Consider the following 24,151-nt stretch of genomic DNA (forward strand, 5'->3'; position numbering starts at 1 on the left):
GTTGCCTTGGGAGCTTGATAAGTAGTAACACCCATGAAAAAAAAAAAGAAAATGTATGGTGAGTGTCCAACAAAATTTAAACAAGTACCATTTTCTAGTCTTTAAATCGTCCGAATAGAGATTGGTTATTAATTCATTAGCGAACAGTCTAACCCTTATACCAAATATACCGGACATACGAATGTATACTTCATTATAGCTGACAAAAATGAAGATACTGTTGAACTAGTATACTTATTATACAACGTATTTCAATCCAAGCTTTCGTGAACTTCTTCGCGTCTTCATTTCCTATTTTCTAAAGACCACTGGTTTCGCTTCGTAACATATTACATTCACACTTTTCTTATTACATGATCGGCATTCTATAACACTATTTCAAGCACACTCTGAGATCATTGACTGGACCACTCTATAATAAACGATCCGTCGTACTTTAGTTATTCCATCAATAAACGGGTATAATTTCTTAAAAAATGTCTGGCTTTCTTTTCCGTTACCTTTTTTTAGTTCCCATATTACGGCTCCTCCACATATTCCCAATAAATTCCAACCTGCTGACTTTAAACACTCCTGTTCCTGTAAACTCGGTTCTGTATATAGATCGTTGTTTGTTATCCCATCCCTGAAACTAACATTAAAGACTGCTCTTAAATTTCACGCATGTGTATGATCTAACCATTATGTATGTTTCAGTTGTGAGCGTTCAGATTTCTGTGGCATACAACAAAACTCTTTCAATTGTGAATCTGAAAATCTGGAACTTAAGTTCATGTTAGTTTTGATCCCTTAATATTGTTTAACTCAGTGAATGCTTTCTATGCTTGCCCGATTCGAACTTCCATGTCCCTTTTGCTATCTGTAATTCACGAACCAATATAATTGAATCTCTCTCTCTCTCTCTCTCTCTCTCTCTCTCTCTATATATATATATATATATATATATATATATATAAATAATCTAACACAGTTTATATGCTAACTTTTATTTGATAATTGCCCCCCTACTTAAATCTCTATTGATTAATTAGATTTTCCAATTTATTAGATAGACACATCTTCATGATAAACTCACACCCCTAATTTATACGCATTATTAATTATAACGACCCAAAGCATTTAATATAATCAGCTTTAATCCATTGACTCCTACTAATAATTTTATCATTACGTCATTATCTGTTTGTCATTTTGACCCCTTTTCTACGTTAAAAATTATCATAACATCTTTTTATCTGGGTCAATGATTTTTATACTCTTTAGTTTTAGTATAATCTAGGTCTCGACAGCGTGTAAAATGTCTCCATCTCGTCGATTTCCCGAGAATTTATCATTCTTTTTATGAAATACTTGCGACCTACCCTTCCTCCTTGAAACAATTTATGATTAATTCTACAGAATTCTGCTTTTCGGATTACTTCGGGACATCTTTCCTTAACAGGATGTCTTTGGGTTTTTTTACATTTGGATTCTTCACTTTTACCAACATTTTGGATTTTAACGTCTTCGGATTTTCCACTCCTCATTGATCTGAACATGTTAAGTTTTGAGAGATTGTGTTGAACAAAGATAGCGGCGTAGTTCAGATCAGTAACCAAGATGGCGGCGAAGAATTAAATGCGGTCCGTGACGTAGCAAATGGCGAACTGATTGAATCCAAAATTCGACGACTTTTATTATAATTTTGCGACGTTTTGATTGGTTGTTTAGCACAGCCGTTGGTTATAAAAATGATTGGCGAACCCATTCGTCTCATATCCCATCAAAAACATTTTACAGACCATCATTCACGTGAAATTTCTATCGTTTCCCCCACTTCTTCTGTTTTTCATTGTTTTTTTTTTTAATTTTTACGCTAATATGATTTACATCATACTTGCGGTTTCATTATATACTTTACAAGCAAACCTTTAATCCACAATTTGCTAACACATCTCCTCTGTTTCGAAACGCCGTGGATTAAAGAAAAATCTATTTTATTTCTTTTTTCTTTTCTAAACAAATAAATATGTTAACTTTTGCTAAAGTGTTTTTCGACATATTTTATTAAATTCTTGTACTTCTTGCTTCTCTTAAAACTTAGGAATGGTTTCGTCCAAGCATTACAAAAGGCATCATTTTTCACATTGTGCAAGCATACGCGCACACTGATAAACAACGTCGATTGTATGTGCAGTATTTTTCTCATCTTATTATGTCTGTTCGATCCTAGTAAAGTCAGCAGCAGAGAAGAGAAACGATGCAAGCTCACCAAATTTTCATACATAAAAAATAACAAACACGGATACAAATGTTCTAACCATGTCTTTTGTGTATGTTGTTGGATTCCGCTATAAGTGTACAAAACACTTCCAACTGTGGATCTGAAGTTTCAAATTTTATGTTCTTAATTCTAGTTTCGATATTCATGTTTAAATTGTTTAGGATTTTTTAATGCCAACTCGGTTTGAACATCTATGTTCTTGACTATATATAATCGATACCATTATAGATGTTTGTGTATATATATGTGTGTATATAGGTGCGTGTGTGCTTGTGTGTATATGTGTGTATACATATACGTGTGTGTGTGTGTATATGTGTATGTATGTATATATATATATATATATATATCCTCAAAACATCTGGCCCTGGTGAAGGGAAGACTAAAACTTGCTGTTATGGTTTCAAATGATCTGAAATAACAGCAAGGGCACACTTGATTCTAAATATTTCTCATATGTTATATCTCCCCTCTTTTGGAAACAGGGTACTATTATGAATATCTCAAGTATCAAATAATCTTTATATACTTTACGTATAAAACAAAGAGAGGAGATATAACATATGAGAAATATTTAGAATATATATATATATATATATATATATATATATATATATATATATATACTAGCATTTCAGCTCGGCGTTGCCCGGGTGTTTGGATGCGTATGTTGAGCAAAAAATAAAAGTGGTAGTAGGAAGGCAGGCTCGAACCCGTACCACAAAGAAGGAAAAGAACGGGGTACAGCCTAACGTTTATTCTGTTACGACCACCGCCAAACCGGAAGGGATATTTTTAAAATTAAGGCTAGACAATCTAAAGGAGAGGTATACTTTAAAAAATATCAGCGAAAAAAGTGCCCCCCGCTGTAGAAAAGTGCATAGTTGAAGGGAAAGATATTAATGTTTTTAGCCAATTTTTCGATATTTGTCGTATGAAAGGTCGAACTTTAAAACGATACTGATCTTGGTAAAATCCGTCGCCTCTATTGAAAGTTTAAGGTAGACATGCAAACATACATACATATATACATTTATATATTGGTAACTAAAAATTTTCGACCCAAACTGATGAAAAAGCCTGCCCTATCTCTGAATACCTTTTATGTAAAATTTCAAATATTTAGACCAGAAATTGTCTTAGTAATTTGGAAGACCGCAGAGGTCAATTTTTAAAAACTTTGACCACTTTTTGGACCCCTTAAAATTTATTGTTTTGGACTCCAATCGAGTTATTAAGTTAGATCCATGTCCAAGGAACCTATATCTAAAATTTCAAGTGCGTAGACCTAAAATTGTCAGAGGAGTTTGGTAGAGTTCTCAAAGGTCAAATCGTTGAATTTTGACCCCTTAATCGCCAAATTACTGGCTAAAACCCGATCACATCGATTTTCCCAAATCTCAGTACCCTGTATATCAAATTTAGAGTCTGTAGACTAAAAATTGACAGTTATTGCGTAGGGAAATGTACACAGACACACACGCAGACACGTTCACTTTTATTTATATATAGATTATCTCGGTTTATACCTTTTAGCTTTATCTACTATTGACCATTTTAATTAAAAATATTTTAATTAAAAATATTTTAATTAAAAATATTTTGATTAAAAATATTTTGATTCTTACTTAGTTTTGCTGCTTCGGTTGTCAGGCCACTAGTATGTCCATTAAGATGCTAGTTTAGTAACTTAACAAAAACAGGTGGCAAGTAATGCGTGATATGAGGCTGAAAAATTGATGGGAATTTTTAAATGAAGGTATGGTTCTTATGATTGATGATGGCGTTAGCGTATTTATAATGCATATTCAAATGTGAGCATCTCGAATTAAGATTACCAATGACTTGTATTTCTCATTTATATTGGCAATGACGTTGACGTACTTCTCGTTTATATTGACAATGACGTTGACGTATGTCTTATTTATATTGACAATGACGTTGACGTATGTCTTATTTATATTGACAATGACGTTGACGTATGTCTTATTTATATTGACAATGACGTTGACGTATGTCTTATTTATATTGACAATGACATTGACGTATGTCTTATTTATATTGACAATGACGTTGACGTACTTCTCGTTTATATTTACAATGACGTTGACGTACATGTCGTTTATATTGACAATGACATTGACGCATTGTTTATATTGACAATTATGTTGATGTATTGTTTATATTGACAATCATGTTGACGTATTTCTCGTTTATATTTATAATGACGTTGGCGTATGTCTTGCTTATATTTACAATGATGTTCACGTATTTCTCGTTTATCTTGAAAATGACGTTCACGTATTTCTCGCTCATATTGACAATGATGGTGACGTATTTCTCTTTCATATTAACGACCTCTGAGAAGAAACTAATTTCTTTATTATTATATCTCCACGGCTCATTTGAATTTATTTGTCAGTGTATATTTTTTATTTGTTTGTTATACTCCTTTTACAAATTTATATCTTAATTATTTTCTCGTTTAAGTCTAATCGGATAATTATACAGTTATGCCAAAATATTTCAATGTTCGTTGATTTGCATTATTTTCATCTTTACTTATTGCTTTTGGCTAATTCCTACGCTTTCGTTTAACGAAGCATGCCCGAATTCATTCCACCGTCGCCGTCGTGGTGTCAAGTCAGGAATCGACGTCTCTGATCGCCCGCAGACAAAATCACTCTTACGCTGATACCATCACCCAGAAAAAAGTTTACTAATATAGATAACGTAACTATTCATGAATACAGAATACAGAAATACAAATATTTTATATGTGAATTGCCGTGAGAGAATGAGAAGTACAAACAGACGGCTTGTGTCATGGGTACTTAGCCATATTACATGCGTCCACTACCATACCACCCATCGGAAATAGCGCCCTTAGCGTGGCCATTTTACTCGAAGAAGATAGAATTCTTTTTACTTTGAAATCACGCGACCTTATTGACCTAATACTCCGGATTCACTTTTGTCTCCCTCCTCCAGGAGTCCTGGATATGGCTTAAAACTATATCCAATGGTGAGGCCCCACCTTGCGGGCCTTGAGGAGTGTGGAGCCACCCTTTAATTGCCATTTCTCCCAGGTCCACTCTTACCCGGAGTGGTAGTACCTGTTAGGGTCCCAACTATCGGTTAAATAGAATCTGACTTTAAAAAAAAATATACTCCATTAAAAATCGTTCCTCAAAATAACTAGATTCGGCATTAAATAACCTGAAAAAGGTTGATATGCCGTAAAACAAAAACAACCAACCAACCCTCCCCCAGGTGTCACTCAAATCTCTCAATTTAGACATACAATATCGTTTACTGAACACAATTTCGTCTTTTCGGATGTTAAACCCAATAGGATGGTTATGTGAAAATCTGGGTTCGGCTGGGTTTTTTTTTTAATTGTATTTTTATCACTTTTCTTTCTATTTACAGAATTCCTGGACACTTCCGATGAAGTATGCCCGGTATCCCCGCGCGGTGATGATGACTTACCAGGTAGGTGGAATATTTTCTTCATATTTTTAAATCTTTCCATAAAACTGAATCACACTCAACATATATTATTAAGTACTATCTGATATTGTCGGCTTGCTATTGTTTTGTAAAGTTTACTACTTGAAATATGGATTAAAATATTTTATAGAAATTCGAAAGTGAAGTGTTTTTGTGTTTTTCTTTTAAATAAATTTGTCTTAAACAATAAATAAGTTTTCAACTTAAAGTCTTCATCAGCTACTGACATTTTCAAAACTTTTATAAATCACCTTTCCGTTAGATATAAACTTCCTTGTGGATAGCAGCCCGTGGAGTTGTTTGTCCCGATTGGTTTTAATTTATTGTGTAAAATTTGGTATGAGCTAATAAGAAAATTATTGGCACTTTGAAAATATTGTTTCGCATTTGAATTACAGAAATTAGGGAGTAAAACAACGATGAATTATTTTTTTGTGTTTTTTCTTGAAAACAAATTATTAGTCTTAAAAGATTAAACAAGTTTTCAACTTTAAAAATCTTTATCAGGTTTTGACTTTTTTTTTTGTAAATCACGTTTCCATCTCAGATATAAAATTCCTAGTTGATAGTATTCCTTGGAGGTGTTAGTCATTGTTGGTTTAAAATTCTTGTGCCACACATGGATACGTAATATGAGTTAATAAGAAAAATATTGGCACTTTAAAAATTTCGTTTCCTATTGGAATTATAGAAATTGAAATTTTAAAAAAAGTTGTTTTTCCTTGTTTTTCTCTAGAATAAATACATTGAAATAATCAGCAGCTCATTCATAACTAGGTTGTAAACACAAAATAAATTCTTTTAGTCTAATTATATAGATACACATTAACATTTTAGTAATCTTGGTACAAATTTATTAATCTTTTAAACGTGATTATATAAAAACAAAAGTCAATTTCACTTGTAATTTAGAATTTCCAAATTGCAAGTGAACAGGAAAATTGATTACTTCTCTTTTAACCCAAGATTCACCAGCCCAAATATGACAATAATCCATGATCCGAATATTTATGCAATGAATAAAACAATCTTGCTTAAAAAGAAGTATTTATTGTATAATTGAATTAAAAAGTGTAGCATGAGATCTAAATATTTGTCCAGATTCATAAATATTACTCATTGAATAATCGATCACACTAGTTGATTTCGTTTCACCCAACAGAACCAACAACTTATGCCTAATATTCATCGATAATATGAGTTGGAACAAATACATAAAAACACACGACCATTTCTATACATCTTATGAGATGGCGGACCAATTTTTTGGATTTCAGATTCAAATGAGCAGCTACAGCAGAAATATACCCTACTAAAGCCTGATTGCCACAGCTGGTGAATTTCAAAAATGCAATCTCGACGAATAGACAATTTAGTAGAACGATATGCAATAAAATTCTCTTTTAAACTTGGTAAAATGTCACAAAAAAGAATGGAATGCTTCAGACTGTTTCGGAACAACTTATGTGAATCGATGATAACTTTTTAAGTGGCATAAGAGATTCAAGAAAGTTTTGTGAGGTATGATGAGTGGCGTGGGGGGGGGGTAAGGAAGTCAGAACACCAAAGTTGATTTGCCAAATAAGGAATTTTATGGATAAAGATTGCCGTGTATATATAGAGACAATAACTGTACAGTTAGATATCCGTGCGAGAATTATACACATAATTATTCGCGAGATTTGCGCGGAGTTTGTTCTAATGAGGATCATAGAAGATCAGAAAGAAAGACGTTGTCATGACAGTAGGGAGATGGTCGAGCTGATCAATTCAGATGCCGCAGTTCTTTATACTTTTTTACCTGCGATGAAAGCTGGATCTACTGCTATTATCCAGAGACCAAGAGACAGAGTTCCCAGTGGACGCATGCTGGCTCTCCCAGATCCAAGTCTAGTCAAACATGGTAAACCAACACAGAAACTCATTATAAGTCCTTTTTTGACAGCACGCAATGATCTACATGTATTCGGTTTCTACTGGACAAAGAGTCAACAGGGAATACTATTGAAGTTTAAAGGAAGTTCAGGAAGAGATTCTATCGGAGGATGACAAAATCTAACCAGGTCAGTGGAATTTTCACCCGGATAATACACCAGTACACAAGCCCATCTTTGTCACGGACTATTTAGCTATTTGATATGGGCATCAAACAGTTCCTCACCCTCCCTGTAGTCCCGACCTTGCTCCTTGTCACTTTAGGTTATTCCCTAAGCTCAAGGAAAACCTTAAAAGCTGTCGTTAGAAGACAATTTGGATGAAAGAAGACTGTGGCTTTCGAAAACTAGAGTTTCATGCATGTTCTATCAATAAAAGTGTCCATACGAAAGCCATTGAACAGTACCGGAGCCCTACATAGTCTTTGTAGACTTCCGCAAAGCATTTGATACGGTTGATCGAAAACTTCTGTGGAAAGTCCTTAAAGTGTTCGGATGCCTAGATCAGTTTGTGAAAATTATCAAACGATTTCAGGAAGGAACAAAAAGGAGAGTTGTAGTAGAAAACCTAGAAAGTGAACTCTTGGAAGTAAATCACGGAACCAAACAACGGTGCGTACTGGCCTCAACAGTGTTCACCCTATTTCTGACAACTGTCCTAATGCTGCTTCATCAAAACATCGAAGAATGTGTCTTCATCCGCACGCGTTCTTACAGGAAACTGTTCAACCTTGCAAGACTGAAGACCAAGACAAGTAAGGAGTTGATAGCAGAACTGCTGTTCAGACAACGCTGCTGATAGCTCACAATCAAGCTCAGATGCAGAGGATAGTTGATACTTTCTCTCAAACAGCCAGAAAGATCGGCGTACAAATCAACATGAGGAAGACAGAAGTGATGTATCAGCCCTCAACAGATGAAAATGACCCCCAAGAGCCTATAATAACAATCAAAGGCATGGTGCTAAAAGTTGTTGAAAACTTGAAATATCTTGAAAGCACTCTAAGCACTGAAAACCGTGCTGATAAAGAAATAAGCTGTCAACTTCAAAGCGCATGTGCTTCCTTTGGTAAGCTAGAAAATGGGCTCTGGAAAAAGGATCGGTGTCCGGCTAGACACCAAGTGCAAATTCTACAAAGCCGTCTTCCTGCCAGTCTTTCTCAACTCAGCAGAGACCTACACTCTGTATAGAGAACACATAAGGAGACCAGAATCCGTCCAGCAGAGACACCTGAGAAGGATCATGAAGATCAAATGGAGTAACTATGTATCCAACGTGGAAGGTCTCTGGAGAGCAAACCTAGACAGTGTGGAAGCTACCCTTTCTACTTTGCAAATACGATGGACCGGGCACATTGCCAGAATGGAAGACGATCAAATCTTTAGGATGATCTTCTACGGAAAACTGGAAAATGAAACCCACAAGGTAGGAGGTCAGAAGCTTCACTACAAAGATGTAACAAAGCAGCACATGAAGGCGATGAACATCAATGTCGAGAGTTGGGAGCAACAAGCCAAAGAAAGGAGTAGTTGCGGAAGAGTCTCAACAAAGGGAAGGAAGAAATAGAAAAATTGGAGAAGCCTTAGAGCTGAGACACTATCGACGACACAACTTCGGCAACTACATATGCGGTGCTTGTGACCGGACATTTCACACAGAAACAGGACTGCGCCAACACCGAGGGATAAAGCATCGAGGCCGCGACTAGTCATCGTCAAGACTGACGAACTTGATGATGATGATGACGCCATACGAAAAACAATTTTGAAACTTATTGAAAGCACCTCGTAGCATGCAACACTCGTTCGTAATTCCGTGTTGGATGCTCATTTTAACGGAGAGACTCCCGAATTCGACAGAAAAGCTGTCAAGTTAAACAAACTAAACCTGAAGAAGGTCGGATGTTTCATCGACCGAACTGTTGTGCAAATAATACTCAGCGTGAGAACAGTAGACCGAGAAATCCAAATAATACGAATAATCAATATACATCTAAAAGTTCAAAACAGTGATTTTACGGTAATTTTAGTATATATATATCCTTAGTGACTTTCAGCAAGTATAATATGATATATGCAAACTAATATTCGGTAATTTTTATCTGATATGTAACTAACAGCAATATTAATCTGACTTACGGCAATATAAATGTAATATGTGCATAATTGTATCAGCAATTTTAATCCAATATGTACTAACTGGCTTTCTGCAATTTAACTCTGATATGTACTGATTTACAGAAATATTAATAAATTATTTGCTGATAGCAATTAAATGTGATATGCGCTAACTAACTTTCGCCATTTTTAATCTTATGTCCTTATTGACTTTCGGCAATTTACTCTTATGTGTTCTGACTTGCAGCAATAGTAGTCTATTATGTACATTAACAGACAGCAATATAAAAGTGATGTGTGCTAATGGATTTTCGACAATTTAAACCTGATATGTGCTAACGTACTTTCAGTAATTTTAACGCGATGTATGCTAGCTGACTTACGGCAATTCTGGATAATTGATATTTTAACGCATTCAACAGTTTCTGGTTAAATAATAGTTTCATATTCACCTACGGGGATCTTACTACCTTGTAGTGAAGGGAGAACAGAAAGCTTAGGCTATAAGAAGAAACACTATGATGTGCACAAAAAAAATGATCACATTATTTGTGTAAGTCTAAAGGTCTTGTGAACATCAAATCAGACGCAATAGCTTGTTGACAAAATACTGAAAGACAATCTTCAGATACGAATACTATTATTCTATTTTTATTGGACATAGAAGAATTCTTCTGTCACAGAAATAAAAATCTCAAACTAAAAGCCAGATTCTTCAATTGCTTTCCTTGCCTCTCCGAAAACATTCTGAGCCTAAAAGTTATTTGTAATGTCAGCGATCCACGTCTACCGTTTGTTGTTTTTTGTTTGTTTGTTTTATTTTTTACATGACAATTGAAAATCTTTCTTTTTTTTTTCCTTTTGCTTTAATCGTTAAATCACATGTCGGCACAATAAATAGAATTCTTTCCACTGACAAACCTGCTAATGTTTGTTGCCGGTATTTCAAATATTTTCCGCGGCAAGCTGTAAAAGCAGACGTCATTCATGTTTATTTAAATAAAGTCAACCGCAGTATTATTTCTAACAACGCCCAGCGGCATTCATTCGAACATTCTTATAAAATACCAAGAATTTTATTAAATCCGATAGTACACAGTAGGACGTTGTTTGGACATGCATTTCCCAAACAATCGCCTTTTTTGTAATAAATTCAGTTAGTCCACTAATCTATTCCCGATATACCAAATTCTTGCTATTCTGCATTATAAATTTTATTAACAATATCTAATCTTACTACCAAGATAGAACCTCTCTTCGTAAATAACGCATTAATAGTTATTTATTTTGTGCTTATTGTATTTGTTTGCATTAACTATTGAATTAATAAGTAATCTGTTTATATGGCGTATAGTTGGTCACATTACTACCCTAATAATGAATCCATTTATCTAACATATAGTTGTTGATATTAATATAAACTACTTATATACAGATACTTTGTTTACATTAATATAAACAACTTATATACAAATAGTTTGTTTACATTAATATATAAACTTATATACGTATAGTTGTTTGTATTAATATATAAACTTATATACATATAGTTTGTTTATATAAACGTTTAAAGATTTGCCTATAGTATAGTAGTGTACATTACTTTCCCCATTAATGGTTAAACTATGTAGTTACTGTATAGTTGTTTGCATTAATTACAACACTAATATTAGAACAATTTACCTAACGTAAGCGTTTACATTAATTTCAACACTAATGGTTAATCGATTTGCCTGACGTATAGTTATTTACATTAATTACAAGAATAATGGTTAATGTATTCACCTAACATATAATAATTTACATTAATCTTAGCACTAATGTTTCATCGATTTGCCTTACATTTTCATTTACATTACTGCACTAATGGTCAAGCTGTTGGTCCAGCATATATTCAGTTACATTAAAATATACTCCGTTACATTGATCACCGAACTAATTATTTCTCTATTTACTTACTAGCAGGCCGTCCGTCATTGCCCGGTCGTAAAATATGCTTAAATATGATATTTTGATAAATGCAGATTTTGTATTTATTATATTATATTGGATCCTATATATAGTAATGATTTAAAAAGTTTTAAAAAATGGCTCGTGTGCCACCACCGAAAAATCAAAATCAAAAACCTTCAGCTTACGATTTACTTTTTCATTTGACGTAATGCTTTAACTATGAAGACATATTGGCTGCAAGGCTAAAACTTAAAACATCAACCATTAGCTATTACGTTATGCAGCCAAACGAATGTTTCTCCTGAATTTTTGGCGAGGAGGGACCATAGATTGGAGCTCAGACGAGCACTTTCCATGAAAATAAGATAAAGCAAAGACATGCTCGCAACGTCTCTTCTTTTAGAAAGGGGTTGCAAGGAAGAGAAAAGGGCATCCCCAATAGGCTACGAAGTCTATTCTTAACTCTGTTAAGGCAAGATAAGGTCTTCCTAATAACTCCTGCCCAGATGTGACAGCAATATTCCATCCTTTGACGTACCTGGCTCTTATATACTATAGAGTATTGCATCAGCAGGTAGATAGCTACTGGATCGATAGAAGGATCCCATCATTTTTCCAGCAACCTTCGAAACAGATTTGATGTACGTATTCCATTTTAGATCAAGAGTAATTGTCAAACCCTGAAGCTTGTCAAAACATAGGGCTTCCCCAAAACGGGAGCCATTCATTTCTATTGATGTCAGATGGGGATCAGAACGTTGATGATGTAAAGATAGAAGCTTGGTTTTGGATGCATTGAAAGTAACCAGAGCTGAATCTCCTATATAAGGATGTTTATGACCGCATAGTGAATTCTTATATCAATTACCGCTAAATATCTCGAATTATTTCACTACATATGATTTTACTATTGACGAGCGTATATTTTATCTGCTTTCCTTATATTTTAATGTCAAATTTTACTGCGTAATGTATGATTTAGCTTTTTTACGACGCAATTGTTTTAAACTTTTATTACCTTATCATGTCTAATCTTATTACCTAATGTGTATTTTGTGTCTTATGATGCTACAACAGGTTTGACAAACATTTGTGCATCTTAGTTTTTAGAAACGTTATTTTTTTTTCATTTTGGAAGACATTAATTCGGAACAGGAGACAATTCAAAAAGTTCTTATGAAAGTAAAAATCTTGTAACTAAAAAAAAAGTGTTGGTTTAAAATAAAAACCCAGGCTTCTCAATAATGACTCTTCGAAATTACTTATGAATTTTAACGATTATTTCTATTTATTACGAAGTTTAATTTTGTAAAAATAAAAGTTAAAATCATATATCATATAATGACCACTTTCATCAATTTCATTATTGTTATATAAATAAAACAGTAGATGAATGTATGTGTGTGAATAATTTAACCGATAAACTCCTAGATTACTGATCGCATAACACTAAAATCACCAGGAAATAGTAATCATACACATACCGAGGAAAATCTTTGCTTGGATTTATATATAATGCATACAGGAATATATCGGCAAGTTAAAATACAAAAGGCTCATTTCAACTTGCTGATATATTTCTATTACTTTTGCGCATGCGCAAATTCATTCGATAGCTCAAACGGTAGGGGAACACAGCTAAAAATGATTTGGATGCCATTAACTAGAATAAAAATTAAAATATTAAGTTTTCGCTTCGTTTCTAGCTAATGGCACTCATGTTATTTTTCTAACTTTTGAAATCAGTACTATATACTTGGTACAATATAATATTCAATAGAGAATTAGATCCGCAATAATGCATACGAAAGCTGCATAAATTAAAATATATTTATGACCGGGCAAGGCCGGGCGTTCCCATTAGTTTTGTAAAAACATAAAATGTTAATTTGAGACGAAAAGTCATTTATTTCCATACAATGACTTCTTTCATTCATTTCAGAAAAAATACAAAAACTTCCAGTCGTAATTTAGTTCGAAATTCTACTTATTTTATAAAACTTAAAAACTTGATTTTAATTAAATAAATGTTCAAATAATTAACATTTTATTTTGTCTTATTGTCTTAATTTAATATCTCTGTTTTGCTTTTAATAAAACTTTACGCGAAACTTTAATATTTTCGAATAATCGTCTCCCCTCTTCCGAATTAACGTCTTCAAAAAATTGTTCTCAAGATCTAGACTACACAAGTGCCGTTTTACATTAATTATCGCCAAGTGACTAATATTAACTATTATCTTAATATAAAACCAGTGCATGCTCTTACATGAATCGTTTCCTAAAGGTTAATTTTATAGTCTAGTTTAGAAGTCATTTTTATTATTATGTAGCTCTTGTTTATCATTTGTGATAAATTATAATTGTAACAGTTTGTGTTAACCAAACTGTTGGACACCGTCATTTACATAAATGTGTACTTTTGCATAATGTGCACCCCGTGTACCTGTGCGTAGAATAATGTCTTTCTACATACTTGCGCGGCTGCTGGTTTTTCATATTTTTGATCGTCTATTTTTATGTGTCGGTCGTGATCCTCTCGTGGTTGTTGACCTCTGGCCGCCTTTGAACGGAAACTACTCGTGCATGAAAACACAATGGACACCTGCTAAGGTTTCAAAGGTTTTATTTAGAGAGCTTGTTCATGTGTGTGCGATTATCGCCTGACTAATTACTTATTTACTTAATTTTCTTAACTTAGTCTTAATATTTAATACGCATGACCAAAGTCTAAAGGCAACATACACTTAGACTGTCGAACGCGTGTTATCTGTTACACTTGAACGAGAGACTTACTTGAAATTGTCTGTTCTTCCTCAAACACGCAATCACTTTTAATGTCTTAGGAGATTTTTTTTAACCCGCTCCAGTCATACCAACTGAAGCTGGGTATATTTCCGTTTGTCGCGAGGTAAACTGAACATGTACTAATGTAATTCTCGTGAAAATTAATGCTAGTTTACTCATTCGCTACTTAACCGCCTAAGATCACAATTCATAACGCCGCCAGCTATGAGCAGGTAAAATATTTAAATAATTTTTTATTATATTCTTTGTTTCACCTCTCCAGAGAATAAAAATTCAACACCCTGAACACTTGGACCGAAAGTTATTATTACTTAGCACCACGATTACACATGGACGCATCTGAAATAAGTTGGATGTTACATTGGGCAAAACGTTGTGAGAAGAACGTTCAAGATGAGAACAGTACTCAGCATGATGAAAATAATACTAAAATAGATGAAATAAGATGTTGACATCTATTTTAAAAATGCATGTCTAAGACCTGTAGATGAACGCTTGTATCAACGGTAGCATTTGAGGCGTTTTTAAGAGGTTTGGTGATATTACCATTTAATTGATGATTTTTATACAGAATGCACAGCTATATAAGGTTTACTTAACTAGCATATGGGTGGACACCTTCAACTGTTTCATACTCGAGTGTTGATCTCCATTAATTATTGATGTTTAACTCCACATTGTCGGTGAGAACTTCACACCTTCAACGTATGATAAGTGATACCTGACTCCTCTGTAACACTTTTAACAATAGATTCATGGATGCTTGACTCCACAAAATTTCACCTATCTGTTTCAGCTTTCACCGTAACAGTATACTTTTGATGGTTTCGACGTATTTTGTTTATATAACACGCAATTGTCCTATTACCATCCAGCAATTAAATATTTTTGAGTGCTTAACTGGGCTTCACTATTAGAAACGTTTTCTTCAGTGGGTATTGATAATTGAGTAGTATTTATCGAATAGATCAGTAGTTTCCAAATGTTTGACGTATGACCCACGTTGAAAAAAATTGAGTTTTAAGAAATGGGAGTCAATCAAGCACAAAAAGATATAGATCTTTATTTTATAGGCGTTTTCTTTTTTAGGTAAACATATGCAGTTTATGTTCGATGTTCCAGAACTTATTTTAAGAAAGCAAGTGGAAAATGATCAGAAAACTTGTTCGTAATTATTACATCACTAGCGGGGGTACCCGGCGTTGCCCGAGTGTTTGTTTCCGGGACGGGGGGGGAGTTTTAAAAAATGTTATGGTAGGTAAGTAGGAAGGATCAAACCCGGAGTCATGAGTAAAAGTAGGAAAATAAAGTGTGAAAAAAAAAACAAAAAAACATCTGCAACGTTAACAGTTCGGCCACCAAGAAAAGTCCATTCCAGTTGTTTAGGAAAAAAATTAAAAAAATAAAAAACGACTACGGTAGGTCGGCGCGAACGTGAAAATATAATGTCAATTGTCCAGCACGCTAACCACTACGCCACAGAGCACTGCAGCTTAGTTTAGTGATTTTAAATAACTTCACATGAAAGAACTACGAAGCCAAACCGGTGTTCTCTTCTCAACTGTTCCTTGTGAACGATCCCCAAACGGTGTTAAGTGGTGGCAGGGGGAGGAGGAATTTATTAGAGAGAAAATATTTTACCACTTCCATTGATCTTAACCGATTTTGGCCGTGACTTCTCAGCAGAAAAAGTATAGAAATCTTTGATTATCGAGGAATTTGAGAAATAATAAGCCTATAACACACCTCAGATATTGTTCTGCCGTTTGTGCATATTATATTTGCATGAAATATCTTGATTTTTAATCCTATTAAGGTCAAAATCAGACGTGAAAAAATGAGTTCATTTTATTTATATAGATAGAAGAAGAAGATAGATAGATAGATAGAAGATAGATAGAAGAGAAGAGAAGATTACTGAATCGCCAATTACTTTGCACAAGCGCACGAGGACATAGGATAACCTTATTTTTTTTTAACTCGATTGAAACCTACGATACAGTAAAAATATTGACAGTTCACAAATCTTTCGGTATTGCAATATAGAAAACTCTTTTGTTATCGGAATTATATTTTTATTCTAATAATTATTACGAGGATTACTCGGTGTTTTCTAAGTTAGGGTGTGGGATAGCATCATACTCAGCAAACGTTTATTGTAACAGCAACCTTGTTATTGTCGGCTATAAATCTTTGCCACTGAGGTGTTCAGGTATATGCTATATATTTGTGCCTTTAAATAGATTAATTTCATTGTGTAATATGTTAGAAAAGCGCCATTAGATCACTTAAGTAGCAGCTAGAGATGCAAAACTATTTCGATGATATCATACAGATTATACTTGTGGATGCACTTATGTTATCGGTACATTTATTTGTATGCATCACCTTTTAGAGATAGACATGCAGGGAGAGAGAGAGAGAGAGAGAGAGAGAGAGAGAGAGAGAGTGGGCGAGAGATAATGGGGAAATTATCTTTATATATATATATAATGTATGTATGTGTGTATACATACATGTGTATGTATGTGCGTGTATGTATACACATGTGTATGTATGTATGTATGTATATATATATATGATGGTCGTTCTAAAAGTGTATTTTACCTCAACAAGTTGAAGTTATAAAGACGAAAGTGATATAATTAACACAAGCAATATAATGTATTTTTCTACAAAGTCATCACCAATCTTTATGCGATTTTGCCAGTGATGAATAGTTTTGTGGGCGTTTAGTGTATTCACAATAATATAGGCTCTATTATTTTTTATAAGCAGTTCAAAAGCTACAAAAACAGGAGTGGTGTAATTAAAACGAACGACATTTAGTGCCTCAGAATTTATTTTCCTACATAGCTATCAACATTCTCAATACACTTTTGCCATAAATTCGCATGCGTACGAGACACTTTCAGTCTACTAAGGTTTGTCAAATTCCAATTATTTTCAATGTTGACTCCTTAGCAGATGTTTTAAATGCTTAAGACCAAACTGAATTTATTCTACGGGTCCAAATCTACTATATATATATCAGATTTTAAGTCTGTCGAAGAAAAATTTGAAAACGAATTTGATAGGGATTGTTCCTCAGACAGACAAACAAACAGACAAATTTGCTTATATATGATTATTTACACAGCCAAACAATGTCGCAGCCTGCATAAGCCGTAAAAGTCAACAAACTCGAAGTTTTGGACTTCCAGTTTGTTGGCTTTCATGGCTTTTGACTGTGCAAATAATTGTATCATCTCACACATTATAGAAATGTGTTATATATATATATATATATAGAGAGAGAGAGAGAGTGAGAAAGAGATGCGTATATATCTGTTAATACACTTCATCATCGTTGTCATTATTTTAATTATAAATATATCATTATTCCTATATCATTTACTGATTTTTTTATATTTTCTTCAAAAGTTTCCCTTTTCGGAACGTTAACTGTTTGTATTTTATGTTTCCTTTTCGTTAACACAATCTTCTTTTAAACCGTTTTTAAATACAAAGCGTTTTTTTTTTTTAAATTCTTTAGATAAAAATAGAATTCACTTTTTAAATATGAACAATATTTCACCAGAAGGAAAAGAATCGACGTTTTAAATGTCATCATGTAAACTATGGCCCAAAGAAGTTTGGTAACCCTGGTTTTAGATGATATGTGGCATCGTTTGTTGATGTGCAGTAAAGTAGTTTTAAATTTTCATATTCTTCTGAGAATCATATTGAATTGCTTTGTTACCAGATCGAATTAATGGAAAGGGGGGGGCAATAATTAAGGAAATTTGCTGACTGTCGTGTCGAAACCTTTGTTTACCAAATAGAAATGCAATTCCTTGACAAAGAAGAAAAAGATGTTTACAGACTTGTAGAGAAAACGGGCGGATTTAAAAAGGCGGCAACCCCGCCCCTGTCGATTGTGCTCGGAGCGGATTCGACCACCCATCAACCTGCCTTGTTTTGATACTGAATGGAAGACGGCATCAAAACACATGTGAAACACATAACTATTTTTCACATACAGCAGAAGTTCAAGTCAACCCTCAAGTTTAAAAAAGATGTATAACATTATTGCTTGCCGCATATATTATTTAGTCCATTATTTCTTTACATTCTACGAGCGATTTTTCTGATAAAAGGGGGTGAATTGCTGTTTGCATGGGTCGAAATCTGATCCATATAACACTTAATGAATATTAGTCACATAAAACTTTTTAACCCTGAAATAGTATTTTGTTAGCCCCTTATAGCAAGTGACTTCATCCTTTTTCTGAGCAATTTACATAGAAAACATCAACGCTATTCAAATCGCGCAGAATTCATACAAAACAAGTTCCTATTCTACCATGATTATTAAGTGACGAAAATTTACGATCATAAATTTCTCAAATGTATTGGTGCGTGATTGAAGCCATTTGAATAACGATTTAAAAGTACTCCGATTTAAAACAGATGATTTGAAATCAGCAGTGTCTTACGATATTAACTCAGTTGATTTCATAGGCCATCCGGACATCCATTATGCCAATTATAAACATTTGACGAAAATTAAATGAGAGCAACGTGTGTTTCTTGACTTGCCTTCAGCTCGGGAATGAAAGTGACGTAATAAATCAGAGTACGACTGGTTTTCTCCTCATAAGAAAATAAATACCGACTGATATATCAGCTTGGGAAAATATCAAGATACTCTGAACACCTCATGCTTAAGAATATCATCAGCTCGACTATGAACAGCCGCTGAATGTGGCGATTTACATGATTATTATTCTAGCAGCTAGTTACTTTAAAGAAATATATCCTTTTCGCGAAACAAATCAGAATGTATTTAAACAAGTTATTTTCGTATATATGTGTATGTATATATATATTTATGTATGTATATATGTATGTATATATACATATACATGTACACACATATATAATGTGTATATATATATATATATATATATATATATATATATATATATAAATATATGTAAACCTTGTATATCGTTTTATTGGAGGTCAGTATTATTTTAAATTTTGTAATTGCTGTGAAACACAGACAAATGAATTTTGGTACACTGGAAAATCATAATAAGGTGCATTATATTCCTGATTTTTGTGGAATTTGAACAAATATTTTTTAAGTCATGCTAATTTATCTGTTTTCTGGTTTCTAGTAATTTTAAGTGTGTACCATTTTATTGCAAGGGTCTAAAAATGTGTATTTTCGGTAATAAAACAATATTCTCACTTTATATTTCTATTTATATGAAATAAAGAACATATCCAGTAACAATATTAACCAAAAACAAGAACGAATTTTATATTGTGTTTAAGGAAATATTTATTTATCAACATAACTCCAATGCTTCAAAATCACTTTGAATTGCCTCTTGTCAACTGATGATGTAAATCGGTGGATTTGAGATGGTGTGACACCTGCTGGCACTCGCAATGGTCCAATTCGTTCATCGCAGATTATTTCAGCCCAAAACATGACATATCTACCCCCTGTTATCGACGGAATCGATGAGGGGTAGGGAACACAAGAGGACTCCAAACTTTGACTCCAAACTTCAACCCACCTATGTGGTCCATCAAAGGTTGCTCTGGCCTCATCGGTGAAAATAACATTTTCAAAGCTGGTTTTCATGTATTTCTTTAAATGCAACATTGAAGCAATAAGACAGGCGTTGTAGCTTAGTTGACAGTGTGGCATCTATTAGATAGGATACTCGCCTTTGCACCCTGTCCAAGGAGAGACTAGCGGTAGATTCACCATCCCAGATATTAACGCATATTTTCGACATTGAGCATAATTGCGTAACATTTAGGACGCAAATGTTGTAGCACACACACACACACACACACACACACACACACAATTTTTCTCTCTTCGTGAATTCTCTGTTCCCATCCTCGTAGAATAATTAACTGTTTATTTAATGCAATAGTATCTACTAAATACGCGTGTAAATAAAATAATCAGTGCTATAATAATACATTGTCAGAAACTAATCACTTTACTTATCCCCATAGTTACAGGGTTATATTTATAAAGAATGGCATGCTATCCCAACTCAATCAAATCCGCACGTGTTTGCCATCTGGTGCGAGTGATTCGTGCAAAAACCTATAATAGAAGGTTACCTGTCGCATGGTCCGCTGCTAGTTGACTAAGTGCGTTCCATTATCTAGCTTAATATACACTAAGCAAGAAAAAAAAGTTGAGATCTTTTAACGAGGAATGAATCGCTTGATAGCGATAACCAATCTCTTGTGCACTTGAGTGTCGTGTAAAAAAAATAAAATTCCATCAAATAGGTTTCTTGGCAGAGTACTGCAGCTGCTCTCTCGCTCCATTCATCTTAGAATTGTGAAAACGTTTATCCTTGAGTTGCCTCTGAGCTTTGATGATTTGTGCCTGATTAGTGATTAGTACAAATAACATAATAGATATAATAGCGTGTCTGCTTAAGCGTTATTTATTTTATAGGCGCAACACGGTCAGACACAGCCCATTTTGAAAATGAGTCCTTATTCTCACAAACCTAGCAAATCCCTGATCATTCTGTAATAGCTATCTATCTATCTATCTATCTATCTATATATATATATATATATATATATATATATATATATATATATATATATATATATATATACACACACACACTAGCATTTCAGCCGGGTTTTTAGAGGTGTATGTTTAGCAAAAAGTGGTAGTAGGAAAGCAGGCTCGAACCCGTACCGCGAAGGAAAAAAAGAACGGGAGAAAAACGTAACGTCTTTGCTGTTACGACCACCGCCAAACCGGAAGTGACGTAGGTTTCAATTAAGGCTAGACAATCGAAAATATCTGTGAAAAAAGCGACCCCTCCTTGTAGAAAAGTACCCAGATGAGCGTGAGCAAATTAATGTTTTTAGCTAATTTTTCGATATTTGTCGTCTGAAGGGGGCGAGCTCCAAAACGATACTGATCTTGTGAAAATCCGTGGCCTCTGTCGAAAGTTTTACGCAGACATGCAAACATACATAAATACTTCATATATTCGTAGCTCAAATTTTCGACCAAAACTGATTAAAAAGCTTGCCCTATTACTGAATACCCTTTATGTAATATTTCAAATGTTTAGACCAGAAATTGTCTGAGTAATTTGGTAGAGAGCGCAGAGGTCAATTTTTTTTTTACGTGGATCTCTATTATGACCTCTTAACATTTATTGTTTTGGGCTCAAATCAAGTTAAGTTAGATCCATGCTCAAGGAACCTATATCTAAAATTTCAATTGTTTATACCCAAATTTGTCGGAGGAGTTTGGTAGAGTTCTCAAAGGTCAAATCGTTGAACTTTGACCCCTTAACAGCCAAATTTCTGGCCGAAAACGGATTACAAAAATTTTCCCAAATCTCAATACCCTGTATATCATATTTCGAGTCAGTATACTTAAATTGACAGTTATTGCGTAGGAAAATGTAGACAGACACACACACACAGACGGACACTTTCAATTTTATAGATATACTAGCATTTCAGCCCGGCGTTGCCCGGGTGTTTGGAGGTGTACATTGAGCAAAAAAAAAAGAAAAGCGGTTAATTATTTTTAACTTTGACCCCTATTATGACACTTTAAGATTTATTTTTTGGGCTCAAATCAAGTTATTAAGTTCGATCCATGTCCAAGGAACCTATATCTAAAATTTCAAGTGTTTTGACCCAAAATTGTCAGAAGAGTTTGGTAGAGTTCTCAAAGATCATATCGTTGAATTTGACCCCTTAACAGCCAAATTTATAACCGAAAACGGATTAAGAAGATTTTCCCAAATCTCAGTACCCTGTATATCAAATTTCGAATATGTATATAAGCTCTTTGTGTCACCAAATCGAGCTTCGGCATTTGGACGGTGTCAAAACATCGTTAATTCACTACCCACACAGCAGCAGCCTAATGACGTAATGGTTAGAAGCATCGAATGTCATTTAGGCGGTCGGGTTTCGATCCTGGCTTAAAGTAGTTTGTTCTGTCTAACCTCACTGATGAATTGTGATGCAGCGAAACAGTACTGAATTTGGATGACATATATACCAGCTGAATTATCCGGCGTCGCCAGGTTTTATTTGATATATTTGAATATTCCGTCCTCATACATAATGATCATATTGATTAAACGAAACATTAACTCGTAATGGCTTCTTTTTCCATATCCATCATTAGATAGGAGCAGTAGGTGCATTTTTATTTTATAGAAGTCTCGCCAGTAGTCCTAATCCTCTTTACTAATGTAATCCTTTATCTTTTAGTCATTCTTATTTCAAAATATGATGTAAGAATTGCAATGATTATTTTATATCATAGTGCATAGCTGAAAACCGGTAAATCCTCATCATATTTAATGTACGGTATATGTCAAGATGACATTAGTAATCTATTCTGTTAAAGAGATAATTAAAATTTACTTTTCAGCAGTGAATATCTGAACATGGTAAATGTACCTTCAGCATTAATTTTGAAGAGCCTCTACACGCAAACAAAAAAAAAAACTCTCGGGGTGACCTCTAACATGTGTGTAAATGTAAAGTTTTTAAGACTTCCAATGCGTGAGCAACTAACATGCAACTGGATATGAGAAAAGCAAGGTGTCCGAAGATTAAGTTCAATAACATTGAGGCTTTGTCTTTGAGCTTTATTTATAGATTAAATAATAAATTACTACCATATTTTGTTTTAAAATAAAATTAAATGAAAAAAGATAATTAAACGAATCGTTTTTGGCATAGGAAAATAGATACAAATGATTCCTATTTCAAAACCAATTTCGATACCCCAAATATATACATATGCTAGAAGACATGCCGCCCGACATTGCCCGGTCATAAAATACGCTTAAATATGATATTTAGATTAATGCAGATTTCGTAGTTATTATTATCTTATATTGATTGGCGCATGCATATATTGTAACGATTTAAAAAGTTTTTAAAAAATGACTCGTGCTCCATCACCGAGAATCGAAACCAAAGCATTTATCTTACGATTTACATTGTCCTCTGATGTCAATCCCTTACCTATGAAGACATGTTTGCTGCAAGGCTAGAAATTAAAATATAAACCAGTAGCGATTACGTTACCAATTGCATATCCGTAATGCCGTCGTTCGACCTTCTCCTGGCAAATTCCATTGTTTAATTTTCACATTTTTTGCGCCGATTTTCCCTGGCTAAACCCAAATATAAAGGTTCGCATGGTTTCGAATAACCTATAGATAAAGTTTCATGTCTATTATTAGCACATTTTTTAAACAGATATATATACGCATGCATCAATATATATATATATATATATATATATATATATATAATTTTATTCGATTGGCAAAATTTTAGAATAATTATAAAGAAGTGAACCATCGCGTAAATTCAATCAACTAAAATAAGATGGAAAACGGGGTGAGGAAAAGGGGAAAAAAATGGGGCAAGTTATATGTAACATGTGCACAATTAAATAAAATAAATAAGTCGATTAAAAACAAGATCGTTAAAATACACCCGAAGTTAGTCTGAACGAAAAGCGCTT

General features: G+C 33.8%; 1 protein-coding gene across 5 annotated transcripts in view; it reads left to right on the top strand.

The window, feature by feature from the left end:
• LOC145296782 (uncharacterized) overlaps positions 1 to 24,151 on the top strand; it is an 823,821-nt gene that overhangs the window by 278,767 nt on the left and 520,903 nt on the right. For all 5 annotated transcript variants that reach the window (XM_080142846.1, XM_080142847.1, XM_080142845.1 and 2 more), the window contains exon 3: positions 5,696 to 5,758. In XM_080142846.1, coding sequence (XP_079998972.1) covers positions 5,696 to 5,758 — 63 coding nt within the window. The remainder of the gene's footprint in view (positions 1 to 5,695; positions 5,759 to 24,151) is intronic.

The sequence above is a fragment of the Euprymna scolopes genome, chromosome 17, assembly GCF_053919585.1.
Source record: "Euprymna scolopes isolate OS-2025 chromosome 17, ASM5391958v1, whole genome shotgun sequence".
Classification (NCBI taxonomy): Eukaryota; Metazoa; Mollusca; class Cephalopoda; order Sepiida; family Sepiolidae; genus Euprymna; species Euprymna scolopes.